Source organism: Anoplopoma fimbria, chromosome 19 (genome assembly GCF_027596085.1).
Source record: "Anoplopoma fimbria isolate UVic2021 breed Golden Eagle Sablefish chromosome 19, Afim_UVic_2022, whole genome shotgun sequence".
NCBI lineage: Eukaryota > Metazoa > Chordata > Actinopteri > Perciformes > Anoplopomatidae > Anoplopoma > Anoplopoma fimbria.
In genome coordinates, this window is record NC_072467.1 from 25760672 (window position 1) to 25772557 (window position 11886).

The 11886-nt window shown below is 37.8% G+C and overlaps 1 protein-coding gene across 1 annotated transcript; it reads left to right on the plus strand.

Moving 5' to 3' along the window:
* Window positions 1-2218: 2218 nt before the first annotated feature.
* Window positions 2219-8328, plus strand: cav2 (caveolin 2). The gene is made up of 3 exons (XM_054620548.1): window positions 2219-2418; window positions 2606-2793; window positions 5637-8328. The coding sequence occupies exons 1-3, from the start codon at window positions 2266-2268 to the stop codon at window positions 5785-5787; spliced, it is 492 nt and encodes a 163-aa protein (XP_054476523.1). The 5' UTR covers window positions 2219-2265; the 3' UTR covers window positions 5788-8328.
* The last annotated feature ends 3558 nt before the right edge of the window (window positions 8329-11886 follow it).

The following is an 11886-nucleotide window of genomic DNA, read 5'->3' on the forward strand; positions in this document are numbered from 1 at the left end:
GCATGTGGAATGGCCTATTTAGTAAGACAAACATTAGCTCACAGAGCTCCACTGGAACAAACATGGCTGGATGTGAATAAATGAAAAAGTAATCGGTATTCATGTTCTTTATTTGTGGTAGATTTTGGAGATGCCGTGACCAGAGGCGTTATGTTTTTAGGTTGTAAAAATGTAAGAAAACACATCACAAACCTCACAAATATGACTTCAAGATAACTTGACATGAACGCCGGTTTCCTGGGTGAAAGTCCTGCGTTTGTTTGACCAGCGCACCATAAGTAACTTTCTCATATGTTGATCAGAACAGACTACATGGCGTAAAAATGCACGCAAAAAGCAAGAATGGCGTTGTCATTGCACCTTAAATGACTTATCAAATTGTCGAGTCATTGGTACGTTTGATCAGGCCGGGCTGGGCTGCCTGAGGAAAATGTCCTCCTGTTGTGATTCCTGTTTAAGTATCTGAGGACATGCAGTTATTCCAACAATGTTGGCTGATGCGTTCGGAGCATGAAACCAGCCAGAGACTAATAAATCCATTCAGACCAAAAGGGAAATTTGCAGTAAAACCATTCAACGGTTAGAACAGTGTGTTCAGCTAAACAGCAAGAATAATAACCAAGCTTTTATAGTTACAAGGTGTTGTGAAAATAAACATTGTGGGTTTTTCTTTCCAAAACACAAAATGCCCGAGGGTGGGAATTGTTAACTGATGTTTTTTTGCACCATAATTCAAAAGTGCACATTGTTATGTTTTCCAAAACATCCCAACAAAATGTTAGAAAAAGAAACGTCTCAACTAATAAACACCTTTTATTTATTAAAGATCAGTTGTGAGAAGAAATAATAAAAAATAAAAAAAAGCCTGCAGGTGGAGGGAGGAGAACTAATCATGCTTAATCACATGAGGAGGGTTGTTGGAACTCAGAAAATTACTATCAATAAAGCCTGTTAAAACACAAAAAAACCCGATGTATTGATCCGATGAGCTAGAAGAATCTGTGTAAAATATTTTAATATATTTAACCTTTTAAGGTCCTGTTCTGCTCACTCACTCACTCACTACCTGCTTAATAAATACCAGTTGTCAGACCTGTCTCTGATGCTGATCTGATTTTAAGTAGCATTTTGATCCTTTTTGAAAGAAACTTAACAATTAGTTGCATTTTGTTTAAATCCATTTCAACAGATAACAGGACAGAGTTTCATATTTACTCATAACTTCATTTTAACATTGCATGTATTAGTCTGTTGCAATTATTGTTTTCGTAGTAATTTGCCTCTGCACTATACTTTTGCTCTGGTTTATGCTTTAAGATGCTTGTTTAAGAAAGGAGATGCACTTATGACTTCTGGTGACTAGTAGTTCTCTTGAATACCTATGTTGAATACACTTCCTGTAAGTCGCTTTGGATAAAAGCGTCTGCTAAATGACTGTAATGTAATGTAATGTAATGTAATGTTCAATTATAAAGTATTTCATAAGTTCTTGGGGCTGCTGAAACTGCAAGCTATTGAAAGTTTGTATAGTATGTGTATTGTGTATTTATTGTCTGTGTAGTTGTATAGTATGTGTATTTATTGTCTGTGTCTGTGTAGTTGTATAGTATGTGTATTTATTGTCTGTGTAGTTGTATAGTATGTGTATTTATTGTCTGTGTAGTTGTATAGTATGTGTATTTATTGTCTGTGTAGTTGTATAGTATGTATAGTATTTATTGTCTGTGTAGTTGTATATAGTATGTGTATTTATTGTCTGTGTAGTTGTATAGTATGTGTATTTATTGTCTGTGTAGTTGTATAGTATGTGTATTTATTGTCTGTGTAGTTGTATAGTATGTGTATTTATTGTCTGTGTAGTTGTATAGTATGTGTATTTATTGTCTGTGTCTGTGTAGTTGTATAGTATGCTGTCTGTGTAGTTGTATAGTATGTGTATTTATTGTCTGTGTAGTTGTATATTGTCCCCCATGGGGATCAATAAAGGAATATAATAATATAATAATAAAATACCTAGGTGTATGGCTGTACTGTGTATTATGATATTAACAGTTCCTTGGTCATACACAACAACTCATGACAGTAGCTCCAGTCATCACAGGGCTGAGGATGTGACTTGGAGCTCTGTTGTCTCCTCCATAGGGTGGGGGTGGAGGAGGTGGAGGTTTGGGGTGGAGGTGGAGGCGCTCCAGTCCGGCGCACAGAGATCACCGTCACCGCCTGAGAGCACACACACACACACACACACACACACAGACACACAACATGGGTCTGGAGAAGGAAAAACTGGACACCAGCATCATCATGGACGAAGACGAGTTCAACAGATCCATGGAGCCGATTCTGTCCAAGAAGGGGAGAAACGCGTCCGCAGCGCAGCCGGACCGAGACCCACACGACACCAACGCACACCTGAAGGTAAAGTCTCAACATGGATGTGGTGTTTGGTGAAAGTGAAACTGCACCAAGTGGCTGGATAATCTACTCAGGGTGTGTTGCTCTCATGTAACACACTGTGGTGATCTGCTTCATGGACACCTGGAAGGAACCGCCTGTGCGTAAAACCCATCATCTCCAAAAACAACCTTCTCTGTTCTGTCGACAGGTCGGCTTTGGAGACGTCATCGCCGAGCCTCTCTCTGCTCAAAGCTTCGACAAGGTGTGGATCGGGAGCCACGCAGTGTTCGAGCTGATCAAGTTCCTCTTGTACCGGGTCCTGACCACGCTGCTGGCCGTGCCCATGGCTTTCATCCTCGGCCTGGTGTTCGCGGTGCTCAGCTGCATCCACATCTGGTAAGGAGATAAGTGTCCGTCCCACCACACTTAACCTGCATTGTTTCTGCTTCTGATGAGATAAGCCAGGTGCATTGGCACTGTGCCAAATGTTGGCCATTGCAAGAAGTAATTATGCACACAGATATCACATTAGAGGGATGCCATGACATGAAATGCTCTCTCATTAGACCCATAGTTAGTAGAGTAAAAGTTCAGAATAAAATATAATAACATGTACAGTAGCAGTCAAAAGTTTGGACACGCCTTCTCATTCAACTGCTTTGAAGAATGTAAAATATAATATATATCTGCAAGTGTCTCATTCATTATTATGCTGCAATTGTTATGATATTAAATGAGAATTTGGTGGACTTTAACCTTCTGAATCACAGTAGAAGCAACACATCTGACTCTTTAACATGTAGTTTCATTTAAACTGTTAACTTTAATGCTAGTTAGTTGTTGACTGTAACTTAACTAAGATAAGAGAAGATAATCCTTTATTAGTCCTGCAGCATAGGGTATAGTGCAAACAAGAGACATAGTAAAAAAAACTAAAAAGTATTATAAATAAGCATTAAAAACAGTTAAGAATCCACAATAACTGAAATATTATATATACAGTAGCAGTCAAAAGTTTGGACACACCTTCTCATTCAACTACTTTGAAGAATCTAAAATATAAAACATATTCTGGTTTGTTGAGCATTTGTTTGTTTACCACATAATTCCATATGTGTTCCTTCATAGTTTGGATGTCTTCAATATTAATCTACAATGTAGAAAAAAAATAAATAAAAATAAAGAAAAACCATTGAATGAGAAGGTGTGTCCAAACTGTTGACTGGTACTGTATACAACATCATAACTCCCAATATAAATGTTAAAGATTATTTACGGATTATAGTGATTCAACAATCTATTTCAGTACTATAATCAAAAACCCCCCCAAAAAAACCCTGTTTTGAGCACCAAAAACACATAAAAGTGCGTGGGAACAGTTTTTCCTTCCCAGCATTCTTGCTCTGGCTCTTTAGGTAAACATTGAAGTTATTTTTACAATCACACATAGTATGACGTCGAAAAATCTTGTCAGCGTTTTGTTTTCATACTCTTATTTGGACAGTGATGTCATGCATATGTCTGCTTATATGCGCCTGCATCAAGTTAAACCAGGTGCCCTCCAGTTTTTATTTTTAGCAATACGTGCATACGTTCCACAACCACAACCCAAAGAGTCTGTTCATTAACACTTGATGAAACACACACTTTATGCCCAGAAGTCAGCGCTCTATGGAAAGTTGGGAGGAATGTTGAGCGCCGGTGGTAGTTGAGGTGGAAAGAAGAAAATATTCCACCCTGTGCCCTTTGCTGGATAGCTGGCATTTTAGCAGCAACATGGACCTGTTTGCAGATCAGAGTGGGACATTCTTCAGATGCAGATAGAGAACTGACCTTTCACCTGTGTGAGGTCGCAAGCTCAGGGTGATTCCTTCAACCGCTGTGTTTGATAGAGGACTGAGCGGTGATGCTGAGCTGATCAATACATGTGGAACGTCAGGAGGATAAATCACTCAGAGGGCTGCTGCTTCAAAGCAGGACACAGCTTTCAAAACACACTTTTTTTATCTCATGTGATGCATCGGAGTAAGCGGCACAAGCTGCAGGGATGTAACAATATGACACAGTTCTTTGTATACAAGAGAGTTATTTAATGATGAATGTGCAAATGCAATAAAAGCACGAGTCGTTTTAGAGAAATAGATTGTTCATACCCTCAAATTGTTGTTGTTTTTTGACAGTAGGACAGAAGGTTGACCTAGCTGAGGATTTAAAGATCCAAACTGCATCCATCAACAGAAACCTCGAGCTATAAACTTGAGCAGCATTTTCGAGAATATGAATCAGTTAATCTGTGAAACTTGATGAAAGTTAAGATACAGGGAAAGCAACTTGAGTTCAAGAGGCAAGCTTCAGATGAAAAGGTTTCCGATTTGTAGGATAAAAGTTCAGCCCAGTCGCCATTAAAAAATGTTGGCATTGTACGTTTCTGAAAACCACGGATGCATTGAATATGGACATTCCTTAACTAAAAAAAAGTTTGGTCCTTGACGTTGTATATTGAGGGACCGTTATTTTAAAGTTACGTTGTATGATAACGTTTCTAACAAGCGGGAAAGTCCACGGGTCAAAAGACAAGAGACTTTCACCCAGGAGAGCGCTGTTAGGGTCGCTGTGAAACATTGTTTTACGTTAAGTTATTTGAGGTTACGCTTTACGTTATGTCGTTTTAATTCAAATTGTTTTACGTAAATTGTTACATTAAAAAGTCCACTAAGAGTGGTGAATATTAATTTACAATAGTAACATTCTTATGGTTGTCATGCTATGCTTTTAAACACAAACCATGATCTCTTTTTTCAAACCTTAACCAAGTAGTTTTGTTGCCTAAACCTAACCGATCGTTTCACAACGTTAACCACTTGCAATTTGAGTTTCTGCGAGCGTGATACGAGGCTGATATTTAACATGTTTTTGGTTCAGGAACGCCGACATACAACGTATTCGTATTTGTTTAAAGAAAACGTACAATGAGGACATTTTTTATCTGGCGACTGGATTGTAAAATGCGTAACCTCCTTTACATCTCAAAATCGCTAAAACTCAGTTGCATTTCCCCCTGTAGAGATGAGCTCCTTAGATCAGTCGAAAAACAATATAGATTGTACTTGTCCATCTCCAAAAATATGTTATTAGGAGTGAGGATTCAAATGAACATAAACAAGAAAATTAAACTAAAGAACTAAAAGCATCATTTCTCAGGATCTGTTCTGAAGTGACCTTTGACCTCGTCCTTCCAGGTTGGTGATGCCGGTGATCCGGAGCTTCATGATGCTCTTACCATCCATCCAGGTGGTGTGGAAGAGTCTGACGGACATGTTCGTAACGCCACTCTTCCACAGTATGGGAAAGATCCTGTCCTCCGTTCAAGTGAAGACCACCGAGTACTGATGCGGGAAAGAAGTGTAGGACGAAACGAGTGACTGATGCTTGTAGCGGGATACGTGAGCTCTTTATAAAGTCAAATGTGAAACCCTGAGGAGTGCCGCATAAAATACTGATAACTATAAATTCATCAGCCCAGTCGGCAGAAAAATATGTTTCTGCAAACCACGGATTTGTTAAATGTCGACGTTTTTGCATTCGGTCAGAGCAAGAGACGTAGTTCAGCAGCAACCATTATTTAAAGTACCGTTGTATGAAAGTTCGTTCCAATCACGGGTGGATGGATGGGTCAAACAAACACACGACTTTCACCAAGGAGACCGCTATGTCCCTAGTGAAACCAAAAGATAATTGTTAGGTGACATTACGCAAGGAAATCCCACTACTGGTGGTTGTAATGTCCTTAACCGAGTAGTTTTGTTATCTTAAACTTGGCTAATTGTGCATTTCTGCTGATCGGCAGCTGATATGGAACGTATTTTAGAAAAGTCCCATTGTTTGCAGAAACACACAACACCAACATGGTCTTTTTCTGACGACTGGGTTTAAATTATTACAAGGATGAATAAAAGAATCGGGCTTAGTAAGCATTAATTTGATCATTTGCGGGTAAAAGACGTCTTCAAAGCTCCGTTAAATTTGTTGGAAAGGCAACATCTGTGTAACAAACAATTGAATATATTGAAATTTTTAGTCAGGACTTGATACACATTAAAACATAGGGATTAAATGCCTTTAAAAACATTTACAGTTACAGTTTACCTGGAAATCTTAATTAATCCTTGTTGTCATTTAATCTGAAAATCAACAAAACCTCACCTCGGCCTTTAGGGTTTACTAGTGACATCACTACAGGAAATTAAATGTTCCTCATACTATTTGGGACTTTATGAATAGCTCATGAGCACCACCCAAAATGGAGCTGTTTTTTGTGACCAAAACAAAAAAAAAAAATTCTTGTCATTCCATTACTTTGTGGCTGAGCGAGCCGTGGGATCAGCAAACATTCTGCTGACTCGCTGAGAGATGTAATATATCAGCTTTTTTCATAATTTGTATATATTGCAAGTAATTCAGCTAGAGGTTGAATGTAATGAACTTATTTAGAGTATGAGAGAAGTTTATATGAATAGCAAATGCTAAAATGCAGCTTGTTGCACATTTCCAGGCTTTTATTACTGTAATCTGCTGTGTTTATTTCATAGTGCATTGGCTATGATATTGGGCATTTTGCTTTTATACGGACGTACAGGGAACTTTACGCAATATAGTTGTTTTAACATATTGGATATAATGGAAGAGGGCTTTCTAATTTATTATTTATGCGACAACCAATTCTCAACATTTGGCGCTATGTGAGGACTTCACTTGAGTGAACATATTTCGTACTGTGTTTGGTTGAAGCTTCAGTCGAGCTGAGACTCTGGTACATGCATGTTTGATTTAGAGGTTGTTGTTTCGCTACAGCGCTGCTAGATTATAGGCTGGATTTAATATTTCTATAGCCGGAATGGATCAGACAGCAGTGGGATTTTATTGCGGTGGATTTGATCAAGTTGAATTAAAGGTACAAAGCCTGCACGGTTAGCACTTACTGTACAATCTGAAATTTAGAAGGCGATATAAAGAGAAGTGTTAGGAACGTACTTGTACTGATTTGACATTAACTCTGATAAACAAACACACACAACATCCTTTTTTCTCGGGCCACTTTCACTTGAAGCTAGTTGCTAACAATGCTAACATTGCCTGCTGTTTATCAGAGCTTATTTTTCTGAAAATGGCCGCCTGATGCTTTTTTGAAAACGGGGTTGCTGAGGTTGCAGAAACTGAACCATTCAGCAAAAGTGCAGTTAAAGACAAATCAATGAACTAAAAGTAGCTAAAAAAAACCGAGTAGAGCCGTCAATCTCCGTGGGTTCATTTAACAATACAGCAAGTGAACTCCTCATTTGATCCATTGTCACATGACTTTTCATGGCTCAATGTATTGCAGTGGGGGATGTTATTCCAACATAAGAATTCAGGAAGCGAAAGTGAAATTATTGCTGTACAAAATTACAGATTGTTACAAAGTTGGCATGAAGTTGTTACAATAGGTTGTTGGTTATCATCCAGATTTTCCAGTTAAAAGTGAGTAAACCTGCTTCTAAAGAAACATCACGCAACAGCTTTTACCGCCAACACAGCAAATGACATGACGTGATGTTTGTTTTTTCTGGCAGCCGTTCGATCAGAGCTTTTGAAATCCTTTCATGGATGCTCTACTTCTGACAAGCTGCCAGCCAACGTGCGAGTGTTTACCGGAGCGTCAAGGTAGGGTTGTGCAAGAGTGGAAGACGCAGGTGTGTGGCTGAAGCTTTTTTTCTCCCCTCGGCAAAACCACGTAGCACTAATCAACCCTCAGCTTATCCATTAAGGGAAATAATTCATAACGTGACACGTATCTGTCTGTAAAATTCTTCTATTTTGAACTGTTGCTTTGTCGATTTCCTCGTTTTGGAGCTTTCGCCTCAAATGTGTTCTTCATGAACGAAATAAAGACTTTTTTCCCCCCTCGAGGTCATGTCTCTGTGTGTGGTTTCTTCTTATTCTGTCACAGGAGATGAGTGTGGTTGGGATTTTGCAGCCGAGTGCCAGAGAGGCCTCGTAAATCACTCTGCTGAAATTGCACAAGACACTTTTCCGACACAAAGATGAGCTGTGGGGTCGATGGAACGTGACCCAAGGCTGCGCTGCAGGCCTGCACCAGCACCTCTACACACAATATTCACTTGTGATGTTTCCATACTACTACTAAGTTTAACTACCCTGCTACAATGTCCTTCAGTGCTAAATACCTGCTATTATCTGTTGGTGTTCAGTGTCTGAAAGTCTTTTGTTCTCAGACTTAAGCTTCTCCAGCACACACCCTTTTTGTCCTTTTTTTTTCAAGACACTGCAGGTACAAACATGCACTGGTACATTTTGATATTTGGTGCTAATTTGCTTCTATAACATGTTGTCTTGTAGACAAGGAGAAGGAAAACATTCAAAATGCACATTTAGATGTTTATTTTACTATTTTGTCTATTTGCGTCTGTGGATTTCTCCTGAATTCACCAAAAATGACCATTAGATAACGCCTTGTTTGCATATTTAAACATGAAATTTCAGAAAACTTGTAATGCAAAAAATAACTGTCATAATGTCAGTAATCAACTGGGGAAGTTTCATAATGATATCTATTAGTTGTTTTTTTTACCCCATTCACCTGTAGTGTCTTCAACATGTATGTTATTTAACTAAACATATCTTTAAAGACCATTTCTTCAAATATTTTTTTTCTCAGACTGAGACAGAAATCTCTACTTCAGTAGCTCTTACATACACCAAACTTTCCAGTTTCATTCTTATCTAAAATCTGAAGGTTTTTCTCATATATAGTTTGTTCGTATTTCAATTATATATATATATAGAGCTTACTCTTTTTTCTTGTCTCCTGTCGCTACTACTCCAAAATGACTATTATACTTGACTGACTGTTGCCTTTGTTGCTATGTTACAAGCTCTCCCTCTATGATATTCAGGGGTTCCTATCAGTCCCGTGTCCACTGAGCTAAACATAGCACATGTGATAGCTCCATCATTTCCTGTGTGTTGGTCAATATACGCATCAGACAAGAAATCACATGCTGCCTTCATACTGGGAGAACATCTCTTATATCAGTTCCTACTTTGTTTCTGCTGTGTCATTGAAATAATTATGTTTACTTCTAGTTAGGCACCATAATAAAAATGTAACGAATCCAGTGTAAAGCCTTCAAATATATAATATATATAATAAATAGACTGTTATCCCATAGAGTGATCATTTGTATATCAGTTACTTTTGGCAACTTTTGGCAACTTTGGCTCGACTAGTCAATAGTTGCCAGTGATTAACAACTGCAAAACTACAAACTACCACACAACTCGTTTAGTATAATCCAAGTGTCATTATCAAGTCGTAAGATATTTATTTAATTGAATAAGCAAAACCTTTCACCTTAAACAGGGTCCACCCCCCTCTGTTAAAAATGACATTTACTTTAATTCATCAAGACTTTTCTCCTTCTTTTGATTGTTCGTTCGAATAGAAACGAAGAATCACTTATTCAAGGTATCACGGGTGAGTAATTGAGATACAAATTAACATTTTGGGGGTGAAGCATTCCTTTTAAAAGTGAGTTATTTTTCACTTTTGGGCCACCAGTTGCTTTAAAAGAGTTTGCATCACTTTTTCAAGGTCAGAAAGGTCGTCATGGTGTCGAGCATTCACGTTGATCCCACGGCTTTCAGAGCTCCATCCTCCAGACTGAGAGAATCCGCTGTGAACAAACCTGTTCTGTCACTGCCCTGAAACACTCATTTACATGTGTTTGATAGTCTTATCGTAAACTTAAGCAGATCCTTTTCTGCTGATGTGGAACCACGATTCACTCTCCTCATAAGGTGATGTTTGGGTGCTGGAGGCCAGAACCTTCTATATGCTGTAGCCTGACTTTGACACTAAATTATCATTTTTTTTAACTTTTTCCATAATTTTGAATCCTGCAGCTGTTCATATGGTATTTCTCAAACAGCGAATATTCTAAAACTGCTGATATAGCCTCCTCTGTGAGTCAACAGCAACATAACACTTTTGTTAAAAACAGGTTTTATTTTGGGTGTTTTGATCCATGCCACACCTGCTTAAGTAAGTTACTATGTTAAAAACTAAGATTCACTGCACACTTCATTATTTAATTGCTGCATTAAAACCAGCAGAATGAGAGAAAGAAAAATGAAAACACTTAGAGTCTTCAATCTCAGTTTCAGTGTATCGACTTGTAGAAAGGAGAAGACTAACACACACAATGTGATGGCGGTGACACTTAGACTTAAAGAGAATTCTTAGAAATCTTGGTTCCACTTTGCACCCTTTAGAATCAGTTAAAGCAACTTTGGCTGTATTATTAGTCAATAGATTATTTACTATCCAGGTCATTTTTTTTTAATTCAATTTATACATTTTTACTTTTTTAAAATAATTTCATATATATATATATTTTTTTTTATTTTAATGTTTTATTTTAATGTTTTATATATTTTTCTGGGTTTTTTTTATTTCAATTTTTACTGAAATTATGTTATTATGTAATTATTTTAGGTTACTAAAAATCACTTTATTGACATTAACACTTACAAGCCTGTTGACTTATTATCTAAAATACTTTTAAATGGCTTAAATAATTAATATGTTTAACTGCAGACTTGATGGCTTGTTGAATTTTTGAAACCCGTGAGTAGTAATTAAATTACCTTAGTTACTAATCTAGTGTATAAAGCATTAGTAAAGTATTTATTGGCCATGTATTAAATCCACGTGGTATAGGACAACCCAGAATTGATTGAACAGATAAAATGCTCAAAACAAAACAAAACAACCTCAATGCACATTTCTCTCAAATATGCATGTTCCTCTCAAATAAAAAATGTTAGAACCCTTAAAAATGTGGAAACACTCTATTATTTCAGTGCTATTCCCAGCTGACACACAAAAATAAAAGTTGCTCCTATCACATCCATCCAGAAAACAGCTGAGTGAACCAGCTGGTGTCACTCCAAGGTGAGCTGATACAAGAACGTAAACAAACCAGAGAGACCAGCATGGCTTCACAGCCTTGTGAAGCTGAGAACAACAGCTGAGAGTGTCAATGCACCATATCCGGGTCCATCAGAGCTGTAAATATTACAATAAACATATTGTCTGAGAGTAGATGACAGACTGGGTTTTTACATTTGCTGGAATAGTTCAATAAATGAGGGTTGAATGCTCTTCTAGTTTCCTTATTTATTCCTTTCTCTTTTGATTATATGTTCCTCTCTCTCTTCTATGACTTGAATGGGTCTCCCTCAGGCTAAGGTATGGCAAATACCCACACCTTGCCATTCCCAATTAACACCCACACTTCACTGAACAAAAAGGTTATTATGCTCTTCCTCCATCCCCAAATATAGTATATCCACTCCAGTGTACAGTCACAACACTCCTACAGTTTGAGAAGGCAGTCAGTCTCTTTTCCCCCTCAGGTCGAGGAGGTT

Excerpts from the sequence above, each read along its gene's own strand:
- cav2 (XM_054620548.1), top strand. The coding sequence starts at position 2,266 with ATGGGTCTGGAGAAGGAAAAACTGGACACCAGCATCATCATGGACGAA. Across the intron at positions 2,419-2,605 it reads ACACCAACGCACACCTGAAG|GTCGGCTTTGGAGACGTCAT; the intron begins GTAAAGTCTCAA and ends TTCTGTCGACAG. Across the intron at positions 2,794-5,636 it reads CTCAGCTGCATCCACATCTG|GTTGGTGATGCCGGTGATCC; the intron begins GTAAGGAGATAA and ends TCGTCCTTCCAG.